Source organism: Anabas testudineus, chromosome 13, assembly GCF_900324465.2.
Source record: "Anabas testudineus chromosome 13, fAnaTes1.2, whole genome shotgun sequence".
Classification (NCBI taxonomy): Eukaryota; Metazoa; Chordata; class Actinopteri; order Anabantiformes; family Anabantidae; genus Anabas; species Anabas testudineus.
The window spans coordinates 17,420,884-17,439,435 of record NC_046622.1 but is presented as its reverse complement, the minus strand read 5'-3'; the positions used below and the strand labels follow the sequence as shown (position 1 = coordinate 17,439,435).

At 39.8% G+C, this 18,552-nt stretch overlaps 2 protein-coding genes across 5 annotated transcripts in view; both read left to right on the top strand.

Moving 5' to 3' along the window:
* rsrc1 (arginine/serine-rich coiled-coil 1) overlaps positions 1-9,521 on the top strand; it is a 102,955-nt gene extending 93,434 nt beyond the window's left edge. For 2 of the 3 annotated variants that reach the window (XM_026366202.2, XM_026366212.2), the window contains exons 8-10: positions 4,873-4,979; positions 7,368-7,475; positions 9,073-9,521. In XM_026366202.2, the coding sequence (XP_026221987.1) occupies positions 4,873-4,979; positions 7,368-7,475; positions 9,073-9,165 (308 nt within the window). In that variant the 3' untranslated portion in view covers positions 9,166-9,521. The other variant, XM_026366222.1, reaches the window with a different exon arrangement.
* Positions 9,522-10,350: 829 nt separating this feature from the next.
* Positions 10,351-18,106, top strand: mlf1 (myeloid leukemia factor 1). Of its 2 annotated transcripts, XM_026366181.1 has the most exons (8): positions 10,351-10,550; positions 11,607-11,769; positions 15,305-15,349; positions 16,292-16,375; positions 16,498-16,626; positions 16,842-17,001; positions 17,192-17,333; positions 17,536-18,106. In XM_026366181.1, the coding sequence occupies exons 1-8, from the start codon at positions 10,504-10,506 to the stop codon at positions 17,600-17,602; spliced, it is 837 nt and encodes a 278-aa protein (XP_026221966.1). In that variant the 5' UTR covers positions 10,351-10,503; the 3' UTR covers positions 17,603-18,106. The 2 variants fall into 2 exon arrangements, with proteins under 2 accessions (XP_026221966.1, XP_026221975.1); XM_026366190.1 differs by lacking the exon at positions 15,305-15,349.
* The last annotated feature ends 446 nt before the right edge of the window (positions 18,107-18,552 follow it).

Sequence of the window (18,552 nt, the reverse complement as noted above, 5' to 3'; positions counted from 1 at the left end):
TCAACTGAAATCAGCAAATCGATGGTCCTAATAGCTGCTCATTAGCCACTTGATGCTTTTCCAGGGCTAACATCAGAACCTGTCAGCAGCCCCTAATCAATACAGTCTAAAAGTATTATCAAACCAAGGCCAACACTAGACACCTTTGTTAATAACAGAATTTGGCTGTCTGGCTTTCTTTATAGACGCAGAGCTGACTTACTGGTTCCGGGCCTATGTAGGATAGACTTAAATTTCTCTATCCTGTCAACAAAATAACTCATTAGTAGCAATATTCCCAAATGGCAAGCATGCACTGAAGCTTCTGACTTTCTTTGTTTTAATGACAGTGTAATGGAAATCCTCATCCATGAAGCAAAATGTCTCGCAGAGAGTCATTTGGTGCTGATAATGAAATCTCATCAGTCAGATTTTAATGAGTAACCTATTGTTTAATTTTTATCCGTTGTTGTTCAGTCCATTTCCCAGGCATGCGTTGGAGCAGCCTGTTGTTTGGGCCTGGAGAATCATACAGTAAAGACTTTGATGCAGCCAGGATGCTGCGGCCAGACCGGAGCCCCTCTATCGCTCCTAGCACACAACCCTGCTAAGCTTAACTCAGCTGTTTGATGCCAAGCTCTGCGATTGTGCGCCTGTGTACGTGCATGCGTGTGTGTTTACCCAGCTCAGGGGTTACATAAACAAGAGCAGCTAGCCTACAGGTAAGACCCACAGGAGACCATCCAAGAGAAAGAGAGTGAGATGGAGCGCCAGTCTCTTACCTTGGCATTCCCCAGGTGTTGTCGCCATTGCTGGAGCTGGATGTTCGTTAATGAAGGGCGAGCTCAAAAATGACTAAAGGAGATACTAAACAAAGTTACTGCACACACACTGAAAAGCACTCATACACATGTGTTAATATAGTTAAGTTGGTGGAGGCATGTTTGTGTGCATCCCTGATGTATCTGGGGCTGTTGTAAAGAGATGGGGAGAATGTGGGCGGATGGGGGATTGGAGGCGGAGGCTGGCAGCGGGGCAGTTGGCCGCTGGTGGAGAGAGAGGAAGAGCGGGGAACGGGATTGGCAAGGGGAAGGTGGGGGGGATACAGCGGAGATAAATCATTAGAGAGCAGGTTATTGGAAATGCAGGGAGATAAAAGAGTGAAGAAGCCAGTAATTGCCTTAAAGATCAGACTACAAAGCATTACTTTGGATTTTACAAGGCCAGCCAGCAACAAAAGAGCAGTAATTTATGAGCTCAGTGTAAAAGAATAGCATAATTACATTAAAAATTAATGCTAATGAGGGCTAAAATGGGGAAGGTGGTTATTATGAAAGTTTGTATTCATCTTCCCTGGGTTGAATGATGGCTAGTGGCTTGATTAATGGCTTAATTTCTATCAATTAGCAGGCAAAAAAATCTCCACTGAGACGAGCCTAAATTGAGCATTGAATTACACATCTTTACTGCGGTGCAAGGAGAGAGCTGGGGGGAGGGAGGGGGACATTATTGAAACCTAGGAAACCAAGAAAGTGTGTGCAAGCACGTGAGCACGCACATGTGGAAGTTTGAGCATAACTCAGATAAATGTTTACCCTCATGTTGTCGAAGAAATGGCGTTGATGTCCACATGGGGTTTGCAGAAATCGGTCAGTGGTGCGGCGCTCAGATAAATGCAGAGAAAATTATAAACACATTCCATTTAAAACACATCTTTATGAATTTTAATCATTTTCTTTGACAAATTGAAAAAGTATATTATTTGATTAAACTGGCCAAATTAAAACGGGCGGCACCATGAGTCCCAGTTGTATTAGATTTCTTGTACTTAACTATGGTGAAGTCACACTAACCCAGCTGCATATACAGCATCACAGTTTGCCCCCAGTTTGTTTCTTTCCCATGGCTTATTCATTTTTAATACATTCATTAAATGCCTTTTAGCTCTGTGTTTGCCATATAATTCCAAAATACTGTTAAAGATTTGCCGCAATTTGCAAGACCTCAATAAAACAAGCAGTTAGTTTTCCTTTTATTTATTTTTCCCCACACAACAAGAAGAAGTGCTGCGGTAATTTAGTTGGCACGCTAGTGCACTCAATTACTGGAATTAATCAGCAGCAGCAATATATTCGGCTCGGCTGCTCTTGATTGACAAACTGTAGACCAAAGTCAAGTTTTCAAAGACGACGCTGCCATAGCCGGAGGCCTCTTCTCACATACAGGGATGTGTTGTTGAACAGCCTCCTCTTCTGGCAGGGACGTGTAACTGCTGCGTGATGCCCTCATCTTCAAGGCTGAAGGAAATGAGCTAAAATCTGTTTCCATTGGCTGGTTTGATTTTCTCTCCCCATCTTCAGGTCCTAATCAATGAAGTGGACAAACAGCTATTTAGAGAGAACAATAGCCTATTGATTCTGAGCCACTCATCAGCACCGCTGTCTGTCCAACTAATTTCAATAATGAAATGGCAAGTGAGTTTTTTAACTCCCTCTGTTACAGCGGTGCACACATGGAGAGCTGTAAATTTGCAAGGACACAAACATACGTTAACATGCATTGCTCAGTCACTATTCATTATTTTAATCGGAACATACATGAGCTTATTGATTGAGTGTGATCCTGTTTCCTGGTATGTGTTAATGGTTTTAGTGCATTACAGCATTCAAATGCCATAGTGATAAAAATAACCCAGTTTAAAGCGGTGCACATAGTAAGTTTAATGGTCTGCTTTTATTCCTTTTTTGTTGTTTCTTTCTCTTTGTTTTTTTTTCTTTAAGTTATCACTTTATCCTCGTCTCATCACTGACAGAGAAGCACTCCTAATGTGGTGACAATGGAGTCGACCTGTTAAATTAATTTGCCAGATAATGTGTCAATATTAAATATCAACTTTGACCTCTCCGAGCTGCAGAGTGTGCTCGACGAGCTAGAGTATTGATTTTTGTCTGCTTCTGAGCTTGCTAGGCCCGCACTCAAAGTCCATTATTTTTGATTTTCTCATGAAATACATATCTTTTCCTGCTGACATCTGACAAACAGCATATGGAAGTCATTTTATCTACCAATAATGTGTTTGTCAAAAAGTCTGAGGTCTTAATGGATTCCTGCAGCACACGCGGACAACCCGGCAACAGACAGGCCTGCCAAAGAGATGCTAGCAGATAGGGGGGGTGGAGGGTGGGGGATACATGTCAGTGTGTTGGTTTGTGTGGTAGCTCTTTGTGTATAGAGTGTCCATGCTCAAAGCACAGCAGAGAAGGAGTAATTGAAAAAGTAAATTAATTGTGCTGAATTAATTATCGGCCAGTCACGGGCACTGGGTTTCATTTGAACACATGCGGCCATGCAGTGTGTGATGGTGATAGTGGTGTGAAGGACAGGCCACAGTCTCTAGGAGGATATTAGGCCAGTGTTCAGACTTCATCTAGCAGCCCAGTCAAGGTAATAACTATTTTTGGAGCCGCTGTGCAGTGCATCTCTGCTCACATCTTCCTGCACAGGATGACAAGCTGATAGTCTGTCATATGGGAAGGCTTAATTCTACTTGTCACTCAGTGGTCCAATTCTGCAGTGCATTTACATCAAAACAGAGTTTGTTTGAGTGCTATTATGAACTATAATGCGGGGTGTGTGTGTGCGTGTGAGGGTGAGATAGCATGTGATGCTTTGCTATGAAAGCTGAAACAAATATTCATTTATTCATTAAACACCACAGCCATGAAGATCTGTTGTGACACCTTTTCTGTAGCTGCTAATGGATTGAATTAATTCCTGCTATTAGCTCCAAGTGCACACAGCGTGTGTGTGTGTGTGTGTGTGTGTGTGTGTGTGTGTGTGTGTGTGTGTGTGTGTGTGTGTGTGTGTGTGTGTGTGTGTGTGTGTGTGTGTGAATGCGCGTGCTAAAGAGTGGTGCATGTTCAGATTTATCCTACCCATGAGTGTTACTGTGAAGTATGTAAGTTTGCAAACACACATGTACATGTGGGAGTACTTGTACCCTGACTTTCTTTGTGTGTGTGTGTGTGTGTGTGTGTGTGTGTGTGTGTGTGTGTGTGTGTGTGTGTGTTCCCATTTGTGTACTTGTTTTTATGACACAGCCTACATCAGTGGAGCAGAGAAACATGGATGTCTGCTGGATTGACAGATAGAGAGATGGGAGAGTGCAGGAGAGGACGGATGGATGGGGGAGAGAGGGATGAATATTGACTGATCAGTGGCAAGATTGACAGCCAGAGAATAATAGGAGCATTCAGACTTTCTTTTTTTTTCCCTGTTGCTAACTTTCCTGGCACACCTATTTTTGCCCTCCTACGCTGTGAAAACTGCTCTTGAATTCTTGAAATGATTTATTATCTGATATGCAGAATCCTGATGTGTTTATATCCAAAAGTAATTTACCGGAAACCCTTTCTGTCTTTTTGTTTGATTGGACAAACCAGAGCAAAATACTTTCTGATACATGAAAACTGTATGAAACCTAATCACATTTAGTCTCCATAATGAAATTCCATTGCAGTGAGTTTGTGTTCATATTTTTGATTATTTTAGAATGCATTATCTGAGTGTAATTCACTGTCTGGCTATTATCTTGTTAGTATTTTTTTTTTTTATATACCTGTCTTTTGTAGCGAGTCTATGCCCTTGGCTAAGCAAGATTTGTTTTCATGGAGTCCAAGATTAAAATAGGGGAATATCAGATATTTTATATTGTATGTGTCGAAGAGCATTATACAGAAAGCTAACATACAATCAACTAAGCCCAGTCCAAATGAAATCTGGTGTCTTTCAGATCATGACAAGGGACAGCTGACCGTCTGTGCGTCTGTGTACATATGTGTGTATGTGTTTGTACTTTTGTTCATAGTCTCCCTTCTATCTAATGTGTTTCAGAGGGAACTTCTCTGGAGGAACAAGTGCGAAGGATAAAGGACATTGAGGCCATCGAGAGTGATTCCTTTGTTCCTCAGGCTTTCAAATCATCCAGGGATGATATAAAGGTGCGTTCTGTCTCTCTTTTCCCCGTGCCCCTCACTCTCTCTATCTTTTCACTCTGTCTCTTATTGAATTTCCCTCTCTGCAGCGCTGGCCGTCTGTGCAGAGACAGCCCAGACCAAATCAAACATTCCCATTCAGCGCCGTTTGTTCCAACCTGAGACGGTTTCATCAGGCGCTCCACTGTTCTCCACCTCCAAAGCGGCAGCACCCACACAAAAGCCACAGCAGGCAACACCATCCTCTGTCTCCCTCGCTCTCCTTCTCTCTCTCCTTCTGACTCTCTCTCTCTCTCTTCCCCCCTCTGGTTGTGTAGATGCAGGAAAAACACAGAAGTCATTATTGAAATGTTCCTGTTTCTGAAGAAGCAGGAATTAGATTTATTGGGGCTCATGGCTGTTTTGAAAAGATAGGTGACCACATGTGACAGCAAAGCTACACAGACACTTGGGGCTCATCTTGGTCAGTATGGCAAAGGTCAAGACCCGTGTGGCTGCAATTGGGACTGGGCTACACCAGTCAGCCCTGGTGGACATGCACATTATAGTGCTGTAAGCATTTCTTTTTTCAGAGTTGTTCACACATTGCTCCCCAATACAATCAATCGGTCCCAGTCCAAATGAAATCTCAGTCTCAGGACAGTCGACCCTCTGCATGTCTGTTTAGTGAATGTATGTGCATGTGTCTTCTTGAATATAGCTTTGAATATAGTCACTTCTCACAGGTTAAACAGGTGAATAACCATCTGTAACACTATCACTGAGATATAAAATCACTTCATTCACTGGCTTTAATGAAATACAAATTCAAGTTTACATTTTTTTAAAAAAAACGCTCTTTATTGGTTTTCAGTTTAATCTCCTGGGTATCTTTCTCATCATTAGTCAAATATTACTTCAGATGTCCAGGTGATTCATCATTAGATGGGAGGATTTCACAGTCTTTCACAGCAAAAAATTTGGCTAAAGTAAAGTGAATATTGGCTATATAACATTGACAGCTTTATAATGGATAGCTTTGTTTAATATGTCCATCAAACAAACTATTAATGCATTAAAGGTTTTTAAAGTAAATTGTACTAAATATATATATATCAGAATATGTTTCCCTATTTGAACACGTTATTGTTTCAGTGAAGACGTAACTGTTAAACTGACTTTTTACTGAGGACCCTTTAGTACCTGCCACCGTACAGTATTTATTTCTACGTTATGCAAGCAGCATTTTTTAGTCATTCTAAAGAATTGTAATGGCTACTTACACTATCTAATGTTTGGGCACATTGCCGTACTTATTAGCCAGTGTGTTTTATATCTCACTCACTTTTTGTGTTCTGCCAAATTAATAAAAAAATAAAAAAAAAAGATCTTTCCAATTGGGTAAACATTTGCTGTGGGGCTGGTATTAGAAGTGTTTAAAAAAATGAATGGACTTGGCAAAGTATTCATTTTGATATGTGCTCTTTATCAGGTACAACAAGGCCATCCATCCAGATATGGGGCTTATTATAACTTTAAGTAAAACCTCTAGGGATGGAGGAAGATGCCTTCTAATTATCATATTCCCTTCTATCAGCTTGAACTTCACAGATGGCAGCATGAACAGGACAGAGCCTTCATCCTTTACAGGAAAAATCATTTTGCTGTGGTTGTAACAAAATGTGAATAGGCTAACCCGTCTCCTTGAATATTCTAAAATGTACAGGTTTTGGCTTCAGTTATCATCAACATAAAAAGGACCTAATACCTTTTAGTTATCTGAAGCCAGGGCTCTCAAACTGTGTTGCTGGTTTAGCACAAAACAACTTATCAAAATTAAAAATATTGGTGATGCTCCCAAGTTTTTCCACTGCATTAATATGCATCCATATCATCCACAGCTAGGTGTCAAGTACCAAGTAAGATGCAAGAATAAAGTTCAGGATACAAGCTCATTACTGTAGAAACTCAGGTCTGCTGCATGGGCCAATCTTTCACTCCCATCTGCTGGGCAAATGTAATATTGCATTTCATGATGAGCTACTGGCACATACTGTATTGTACACAATTTTACACATAGAGTGTAGTATATAACAATCTTTGTAGCGTATTTTCTATTATTTCTAGTTGGTGTAGAAAAACTTTTGATGCTTAGTATAAGCAGGAATTCATGCTTCACGACTTGCATTAAGTTGCAGTATGGGATGGCAAATCCAACACTTCTCCCAGGCTCTTTGGACAAGTGTTTTGCTGTCATGAATACAGCATCTGTCTTTGTTTTCCTTTATAATTTATTAATTGCTTCTGTCATTTATATTCTCATATTTAATCATACTTTTAAATGGTACCTCAAAGGCTATTTATATATTTGAACATGCTCAGTTGTGTATATTTTGTGTGTTTTTGTGAGTACAGACTGAGCCAGCTGAGGTGAAGCAAGAGTCTGAGAGAGAAGATTCTCAGGACATCACTCTTCCTATGTCCATAGTGTACAACGACAGTGACACACTAGCCCATCCCAACGTAAGTTCTCAGTATACAAACTGTTACAAGATGATTTGCAGTTGTATAACTTTTTCATACAGTCAAGTTGATCCTGGGTCTTGTCATTGTTGTTGATTGGCGAACACCCTTTGCAGTGTTTTTCTTTTAAAAAAATATTAGTTCTGCCACGAACACAACCACCACTATTTGCAACATGCCTACATATTGTAAAATTGTGTATTGTATCAGGACACTGTATAGCGGTTTCTAGCCCCCGAGCAGCACCTCCTCCTATGCCCGCAGGCCAATGATGAAAAACGAGAAGGAAAACTTTAAACTCCAATAACGCTCCCTGGGGCTTCCCAATCATCTGTCTCCACTGGGGAAACTAAGTTATGCCCTGACGTATGCAGATAACCCCTCCACATATACACATACACAAACTCACACATGTATGTACACACTCACCGCCCCCCAGATCAAACACACACATACACATCCTCAGACAGGCTGATGTATGGCAGCAATATGCCCCAGGCGGGCCCCAGCCCCAGCTCCAGCTCCCCTTCCAATTAGAACAGATGAGTCCCATTAGCCCAGCCCAGATACTGTCATCCCACACACACAGCCTCATTAGCACCATGACACCAGTGTGGGGCCGACAGACAAGAACTCACTTGTGTTGAATCTACCACACAGATAACATGCAGTGTAGCTGTAAGCGGCATCAGTTAGGAATGAAGGATCGACATGGCCAGGGTTGTTCTGCAATCTGCATAATAACACATGCATCATCACGTAGATGTATACTATATACACACAGTCAGCATGTCAACATTATCTGTCACACAAACACACACAGTGAATATGAAAATGATGTTCCAGTTTTCCCCTATGTCTGACTGCCTTGCTTCTCAGTCTCAGTCATTATGTTATTTCCTAATAAACAGATGCCTTCATTCATCAGACACTTGCAGCAGCAGTTGTATAGGCTTTCTACAATCAATATCTTTGCTGCTGGTGATGTACTGCAATGAATATAAGTCACAGGTGTAGGCTTTTTCTACGCCTTCATAGTACTGCAGTACAGTAATCCTCATTGAGGTCTTTTGGGTATCGCTGCACAGTACTAACAACTTTGTGTGAGGCCCATGGACACACAAGCAAACACAGCTTATTCATTTCTGCCATATTTGGGATGTTACAAGTTTTGTAAGGTAGGACGGCATGACCATAACACAATTACAGTCCCTATCAGCAAGACCCGATAAGTGCCAGAGTAGACTGTGGAATACAGCTTTTGACTGGGCATGGTTAATTCAAAGAAAGAAAGAAATTAGAAACTTGCTGGACAATAAATTCCACTGGTGCACTTCTTATAGAGTACAATTTAATCCGAAAGTGCTTTTTTGATTTCTTTTTTATATCAAATCATTATGATATTCTTGCAGTTTTGTGGGTTTAATTGTTTACACTCTAATAAAATAAGCAATAATGGATCTTGAATTCTGAAACTGAGCAGTAGTCTTGCTAGTTTTCTGTACCACCAGGCTTTCTCTTTAGCTCTGTGGTCCCTGTCATTTTCTGTTTTTATGCCTAAATGCTTATAACATGTGTTTTCTATGCTGTCCTGCAGTTGTTCATGGACAAAGAGAAGGCAGAGGAGCTGTGGCTCAACAGACTAGTCTCCCTACGGCAGGAGAGGCTCATGGGAAGTCCTGTGACATGAAGGGCACCAGAAACCTAGACGATCCATCCTGTTTAAGACAGATCTACACCTTAGTCACTGAGTCTAGTTTGTTTTTATTGAATCACATTCTGTCTGTTTTGTTTTAGTACAACATAATGTGTTTCCCTTACAATAATGAGTTTTGCTGACTGGAAAAGCTTATAAGTTACACAAAATATTTTTGCTTTTGATGTGACTATTTTATTAATTAAAAAATATGCTGTGTTGGCTTTTTGCTTGTTTTTACTGAGGGGAGCTCTTATAGTCAGATAAGGTGGTCTGTTTTACCATGTAGATACATGTTTTTCTTTTTGTAATAAACTCTCCAAATAAAGATAGCTGTCTAATGTCTTTGAGTTAAACCTGTCTTGTGCTTTTGTGGGGTGAATTATTCACATAAACGTGTGTCAGATTGCAGTTGTGTCTTCACCATTAACTTGTGACACTTAACATTTTTAAAGTGAGGCTGCAGCGATCTGTTCAGATAGCAAACAATGAGACACCCTGCCGTACAGTAGCCTGACCTACCCTGAGGTACACTTATCTCCTTGGTCTATCTATCTATCTGGTCTGCATCAGGATTAACAAATGACTAGAGTAAAGTGCCTGTCACCTGCTCTGAACTTTGCTCTTAAGCCTATATAGTGTTCATTGACTTGTGTTTTTGTTTATTCAGTGTTGTGTTGCTGTTTTGAGCAGGTATTTAAGGCAGTGTAGAAACCACGCTCAGGCCTATTTGTGGAACAGCCAGATGGTAAACTGAGCTGGGGACATAGTGTGTCACTTACTAATAGTGTTGTAATTAACTAAGAAATAAGAAAATACAAATGTTTTGCTAACGTAAGGACACAAATTGATTGAAAGGTGTGTCTGTCCCCTACTCACATGTGTTACCGCTCACAAGTAGCTGTGTTAAAAGTTTCCTCACCTGATTTCTGCGTAGCCTCAACCATTTCTATTTCTGCAGTTTTTAATGAGTACACTTATCTGTGTGGAGGTGTCAGCATCCCTCTGTGGGTGAATCAGACAAACAAACAGCGACGATAACAACATTTAGCTTTTATAAGACATTTCTAGAGTGCCGTTGCCATGGAAGCCGCCCACAACACGGAGCCCGCGCACAGAAGCGGTTCGAAGCTCCAAATAACCAGCCAATCCCAGAGCCGGGCTCGCGTCACGTGGGCCTGCGTCAGCCCGGTTCTAAATCATCTTCCGCGTCAGCTCCTCCTCTTAGTAACGGAGCCGAGGCGGAGCGGTGCAGCCGGACACCTGAGGTCCGCACGGATCACTGCTGGAAACTCTCCATCTCTGCTGTTCACACCTTCACGACCCGTAGAAATGTTCAACAGCGTTCACAGGGATCTCGACGAGGATCCGTTCTTCTCGTGAGTTGATTAATTGAATGTTTGGGTGCTGGTGTTTGGGGTCATAAGGCATCTGTTGAAATCACATCAGAAACAATTCATCGTCCTAATAAACCACTTTAGTTTTGTTTAGTTTTGTTTTGTTTTGTTTTGTTTTGTTTTGTTTTTCTACGCCATTCATTTTCCAAAGAAAAAACTCCAAAGCAAACCCACAACGTTATAGTTCACTAACGTTCATGGTTAACGTTTTAGGGTTGGAGTTATGTTTAGGTTAAATAAATAAAGGTTAACTAAATTAGACAGCTGCTACCCAAAAAATAGTAGTAGTAATAATTAGTGCCACTTTATTTTATTTGAACACAATAAGTCTAGTTTAGCTGAACCTCGTCCACAGCTAATGCTGGCTCACTAATATAGCCAGTTTACTTATATCACTGAGGCTCAACAACTTGTTTTCATCAGCTCTGTCAGGTCGACAACACTCTGCATTAAGCTCATTTAAGAGTAGCTGAGTTTGATTATATCACATATATAACCTGTTGCCACTACCATGAATATTAAGCATCATTATGATGCAAATGTCTTTTCTCATTTCAATTTAAATACAGTTTAATTACACTGTTACCTATAGCAACAGCTTTGAGCATGTTTAAATGTAAAGCTTAATATTATAGCTACTGTTATAATAAAGCTACTACTTTTGAAAAAGAAATAAAATATCAAATGAGACTACTTTATGTCCCTCCGTGTGCTTTAAATAAAAAGCCATAAAAAGTACAGTTTGACTTGTTACATGGGCGAACAACTGCTGAGTTAGTGTGACCACACTTGACCCGACCAGTAAGGTGAGGAGGGGGATGAGGGGCTAAAATTATTTTAAGGGTTCTTCTTATTTCATTGTGTTGTGTTAATTGAATAAGTTATCTTTAAATAGCTCCGTGATGGTGCAGAAGATATGACTCATTTTCCCCAAATCTAGTAATGGAGTGCCTAGTATTAAGAGATTTCCACACTTTTTCAGACTTACGCAGTCCTCAGCGGAATAGCTCAGAAGTCTCATCTCACTCTTTCTTACAGGGATCCTTTCCATGCCCACAGGGAGCATATGCGGCAGATGATGCGCAGCTTCTCAGAGCCATTTGGCGGGCCCTCAGTGCCCAGTATAATGGATGGGAGAAGCCGCGGTCGAGACTTGGCGCAACATCCTAGCTCATCCGTGGCACTGAGGAACGAACACAGGGTGAGAACATGCTTTTCAAGGAGCAGTCCTTTTACACTTCTGTTTTGTCTATTTGTGAGTACAATTAACAGGCAATAAAGATATAGAGCATCAATATGTGTATAGACACACGACTACACTAAATATCATTTGCAGTGTCTAAATACACTGCTCACAGGCTTATTATTACAGATAATCAGAGTTTGGATGAACAACTAACTTTACAAAGTTTAGAGTGGAATCTGACCACTGGTGGCTTAACTGGAGCACCACTCATTGAGGTATGGAGATGTGAGTGTCTGGCTTAGTGGAAGGGCAACCCCCTTTGGCCTCTTTGGACAGTTATATCTAGCCCTCGTGTATTTATAGTACATTGTTCCACTGACACACTGCTTTCTTGCAAATGCACAGACTTTTTTAATACACACATCAGTAGGACCCCAGATAATTCTGTTTTGCTCTGATGACGTGAACTGCTGCAGATAATAACTGTTTTATATTTGTATTTTGATATTATTGTGTGTGACCTAGTTGTCATTTTACCTTAAAATATAACTAAGATTTTTTTTTCCTATGTTGCAATGTAAGCTAATGGTACCATCATGGATCAGTTATTTGCTCTTAAACATTTTAGTTTGAGTTTGAGTTGGGGAGACTTACAATGAAAAGGCAAGTAGACAGGCAGCAGGATCGTTTTTGCCATGTTGCACCCGTTAACCTTTCCCACATCACCCCTCAGCTGCTTATCAACTGTGCTAAGTCAAACTTTGTCCCTGTCACCTGCTTTACTCCTACTACCTCATGGAAGCCTGTATTTTTATCCTTGCTAATTACATTCATCAGAAGCCTCGCTTTAGTGGCCAGTCTGCTTTCTCTTCATTAGTATTATGCCCTTAACTAGGTAATAGCAGCAGAAAATGAAATGGCTGTGGTTTTTGAAATGTTGTTAAAATGTTGTTTACTAGACAGTTGTTGACAAAATATTGGGTATTGGGATGCAAACGCAGTATGTCAGTCCCCTAGCAGAGTTATCTACATTTTTGAGGAGCAACTGGATACTAAAGGAAAGAATTATTGATTAATTAATTACAGACAGATTACAGAAATGTGTTCTCCAATGACCCTAGGACTGGTGATTTGATTCATGTTTCCTCCTGGCTACATGTTCAGGTATCTTGGACATGGCACTGAATCTCTATAATAGCTCCATCATCTATCTGCAGCCATTTCTTCACAGAGAAATATGGAGTTAAACATTTACAAATATAATAATAACAATGACAAGTGATTAAAGGGCGACTTTATCTGTCTTCAACTTGCTTTCCATTCTTCTAATTTGGTGACTACATGTATATGAATGGTATTAAGCTCTCTGTCTACCCTATATTGTAATATCTCTCTGCTTGTGGCTAAGAACTCATCCAGATGACATTGGATGGAGTTTTCAGATCAGATGATGTCTGATTGCCCTGTGCACTGTATGGAGGCTGTACTCTAAGTCAGCCTGCTACACCAGAACTTCCTCAGATGGCAACACCTGAACTGAAAACGTCTCCAGATGATGTCATCTGAAAAAACCTTTCAGCAAGTAGAAAGATAAAGTATTTTAAAATATCAGTCATATACCTGATATACCTGTACCAAATAGAACTATAGGAACTCATAAAAAATGGTGAATTCACCCTTTAATATAATATCCACTGTATGCCAAGATACATGGAACTAAGGCTGAATTACCAAGATGATCCACTGTTTTATCACACAAGTATGTGACCTTCACACACACTAATTTATCTGAGAATGATCAGTCTTGTAGTGCCAAGCAGTGGTCAGGGGGCTGAAGCTCTGGTGCAGTGTTGGGGGCTTTATAAAGGCATTTGTACGGAAGTCATGGCCACTATGCTTTCTCATTGTTGCTCTGGCAGTCCATCTGCTTGGCAGAACGTGCCTTGACAGTGCCGGTACATTAGCTTCTAGATGACAGACATTTCTCTCTCATACTACTCTCCAATATCACAAGCACAAATGAGCCAGCAGAAAATACACACATAAACACACACTGTATCAAAACCTGCTCACAAACCTAAGTACACATAGCCAAAGCATGCATAATGACACTCAGTGTCAGAAGAGTGTGCTGACATGCACGTACTTGGACATTGAAATGCACACACATACTTGCCACATAATGCTGGAAAGCTTGTACTTCTTGTATTAGCTTACCAAGCATTAGAGTCCCAGTGGGAAAACAAACCCCATCTTCCCTTTCAGGCCTGCTTTGAGTTCTCACATTTCCCAGTTTCTTGCCAAATATCCAATACCTGGTTCAGATCACCTTTCAAAGCAATCATTCATCTGGGCAATTGTTTATAAAGGTACTGTTGAGTGGCAATCATGCAGTTGGTGATGCTAGGGCTGGGGAAGGCAGTAACTGGAATAAGTAGAGTTGTTAGCTCCTGTGTTGTGGATTTATACACTTCAAGTCAGATTTTCCTTCTACTCTGATACTCGGGAAAAATATGGTGTGAAACAAAATTCTAGCAACCCTTATTCGCTAAAGATAGACTCAGTACGTCTTCATCTCCTCTGTGGTCTGCTAGTTCTAAGAGCACAGATTTAACCTGATGGGGCACCACTACCTAGGATCTATAGGATGCATTTGCAGCACGACCTCACTTTTCCTTTTAAGTATGAATCATATCTATAGTACATGTGTAACTAATCTCTCCCCGAGGAGCAGGAGCAGCCTGCCTCAGGGGGCACAGTGGCAGGTCCAATATCAGATTGAGACAGAGATAGAAAAGAGAATGTCAATCTGCAGTAGTCCAGACAGCCTAAAATAATGTGTTACAAACAAGTGGGTGTACATTCCCTATTTTGCACTCTCAATCTTTGCTCTGTTCAACACCAGTCTAAATATAAAGCTGGAAGATATGTAACTGACATTTATTAGTTCATAGATGCCACTCTGGGATAAAATTGGCCACGAGGCTGCATACATATTAGTCAGGAGCATTTTACATCAGCTTGACATTTGAAAAGAGCTGAGAGAGCAACCTTGGACTCTTTGACCCCCTGTTAGATCCCTGTCCTGGTTGGTCCACCCTGCCCACTGCAGCCTTCCTAGAATGAAGCTCAGTTTCAGTGTTAAACCCATGCTAATCTCTGGCAATGCGACCCAATTACACACGGAACACAAGTCATTCAACACCCCACTGATTATACACAATACCCTTGCACATCACACCCCCAGAAAATATACACACACACAGCAATAGCTGTTGGGATGCCTTTGCTGGCCCGAAGGGTCATAAACACCTGTGGTTTTAGTACAGAGAATACAGGGTCTGAGTGAAGGCTGCAGGCTGCTGTGGCGATCTCTGTGTACGTCTGTAAAGGGCTTAGTGACCGGTGTAAGACAAGCCAACAACCTACTAGCAAAAACAGACAAAAAGCCTAAATTCGTTGTTTTTGTGCACCATGGTTTACTGTATATATAAATATATATATATAATAGTATGCTGTGTTACTAAACTGATCTTGTTTGAATCTGCAGGATATGAGCCAGTCACTGTTGCCTTTTGGCAGTTTTGAAGCCACGGTCAGTAAAGCTTTGTGTGCTACTATGAGTTTCTCAATTAAACCCGAATTTGTCAAATGCATGCTCTAAGTCTATAGTGTAATCAACTCATCCATTATACAGTATATTGACTTGATGCAACCAGTGAAAGGTCACATTCTTTCTTTCACATTCACAACATCACATTGTTTTTATCTTATTGCAAGTTATAAGTTGTATAGATGCACTAGTCTAGTAGTAACTATAATACAGGAAAGATAGATTTATTATTATTAAAGGTTAGATTTATTAAGGATAACAATTACAAAGCATCAAACAGTGGAGTCTATGCTAAAGGTTCGCCTTAATACATGACATAACATCTGTTTGTCAGAAAATGTATCAATTACATAGTCATTAATTCAGGAATAGAGAAGACCCATGTAAAATTAACATAAAGCAAAGAAACAGATTAGATATAAATATAAGTTTAGTATAAAAATATTGTAATACAATAATATACACAGTGATCATGACCATTTCCACCAACAAAGGTAGTACCTCAACAGTGACTTGGAGAAACTTGAATAGGGAAATAACATACAGTATACCAGGTGTAAGAAGGGTTTGAGTTATAACTCCACTACAAGTTAGTAAACATCATCCTTTATATGCCCTGCAAATAAATCCATCCTTCATTAAATAGTGTATGCAGAACAGAATCACAGCAAACTGACCTCCTTTAAATTCTCTCTATGCAGGAAGAACTCCAAGGAAAACATTGTGTTTTTGCATGCTGGTTCTAGTTTTGTTCCTCATTAGGTCACATATGGTCGAGATGTGCATGTCCTGGTTACAGTGTCCCAGACACTACACTGTACTCTGCATGTTTGTCTGTGCACATGACAGAGTTGTGTAAGAGCTGAAATCTAAGCAAATTCTTTAGTATAAAGTGGTTATTCATGTCATTTTGTGTTTGTGCAGGATGTGACAAGGAACCCTTTCGGCATGTTCGACAACATGATGAGCAGCATGAGGAGCAGGATGGAGGAGATGCATCGAAACTTTGTGAGTTTACTTGTACAGTGATTTGTGTACTTTTCCTTTAGTGTTGCTGCTTTCACAGACCACTATGATGCTTGGTACATAAACTGTAGTTAACTAATAACTTTGTGTCCTTGTTGTTTCAGGGGAACTCACCCACAGACTCAAACACCCATTCATTCAGTTCCTCATCAGTCATGACATACTCAAAAGTCGGAAATGAACCTCCCAAAGTCTTCCAGGCAACCTCTTCAACACGCCAAGCCCCTGGAGGGGTAAGTATCCCTTCAGCAGCCAATATTATTATTATTATTATTATTATTATTATTATTATTATTAATATTATTATTATTATTATTAATAATAATATTATTATTATTATATTATATGTTTAACTTGACGGCACATAAAGAGAAAGGTCTACTCTCTGGACTGTCTATGTAAGGAGTAAATATCTGGAATAATACATTTTTTCATATTTCATCATCAGATCAAGGAGACCCGGCGAGCAATTAAAGATTCTGAGAGTGGTCTAGAGAAGATGTCGATTGGTCACCACATCCAGGACAGGGGACATGTTGTTGAGAAGAAATACAACAAGAAAACAGGAGAGAAGGAGTTTGTCCAGGACTTTGAAAATATGGATGAATGTAAGTGAAATCGATTGAGTGTGATGAGTTGCTGCAGTAGGTTTGCACAGCTGCTCTATAGATGTAGAGGTTCCATCCATATTTGACTACTCAAAAGTATGAATGCATGAAGGATAGACAGTATTTCAGAAGTCCTCATCTATCATCATGAAAGAAATCTGATAATATAATCCTTATTCTCCAATTCCAGCTGAAGCACAGTTTTTTGACGATGAGTGGCAGCAGAAAGTGTCCAAGTTTCAATCACCTGGCCCCACATCTCGCCTGGTGAAATCATCCCCATCACGTGCTGTCCACCGGGCAGCCCTCACCGCCCCTGAACAGGCACACAGGTCACTATTACATGCTCAGTATTATGTATAGTGTTGATAAATAGAAATAGACAAGAATCTCTAAAGTCAAATGACAAACAAGTGGGAGACACTGACTGCTGCAGACGCATATAATATACTTTAAGTTTAATGTTATTATGTTATCATACTGCAGTTAATTTAAACTTTGAACTTAACTTTTATATTCTTGTAATTTCCACAGAGACCAATGCAAGGACAGCGGTGAGAGGAAAAGCAACACGAAAGGCTCCTGCTCGACAAAGCATTAAAGTCATTATCATTAAAGTTTGTCAAGGATCATAGATAACACTTTGGTGCTCTGTACCCATACATACACACTCTCTGGTTTCCATAGGCACTGCTTACATCATTAGATTACATTATGTTTTGTATCAGGTGAGTGGAATTTGATCAAGTTAAGACGTTGTCCTTATCACATTGGTATTTTTGACTGTTTGAGATCCACTAATGCACTTAGACAATGTCTACAATGCTTTTTTATAATTATTTTGTCTAGTATCTACTGTTCTAGATAACTGGATGTATTTTATCTGCTGTAATCTTTGTAAAAAGAAAAATAATACTCTACGCTTTTTATATTATTTTTTTGTTTGTTTTTTTCTTGTTTTTCATCTGATGAACTCCATACTGCGTTGCACATATTCATCTGGATTATTCTCAATAATAAGTGTGTTTAGTATTTTTAAGCCTTAAAAAGAGTTCTGTGTTAACACAGACTTTTATCTGAAAATAAACATTTGAGAATATGAAAATGAAAAACTAAGATGTTTGTTTCTATCGATCCCACACAGAAGATGTTTATCAGGAACTTCAATATGATGAATAACATTAGGAAAATTCTGTTTTCTATTATTAGAATTATTATTATTGTTGTAGATCTCTGTTTCTATAGAGTATGAAATAAAAACAGTAGTTGGCAAAGGTAGAGCTGATTTTAACTAATTAATAATTGTTATTTAGTAAAAGGTACAATATTTGCCTCTGATTTGCAGTTTATTAAAAATGCCATTCAGTAGTAGGTACTAAGTGTACTTAGTTACCACTGTTGGATCTAAGCACTTGTCAGTAACTGTGATTAGATGTCTTAGATGTTACACAGCTGCAGGACCACCAGGCTCCCCTCTTGTCTGTCACACCTCATTAATATCCTATCTTTGAGATATACGTTTATGTATTTAGCTGTAGACTGAAAACATTT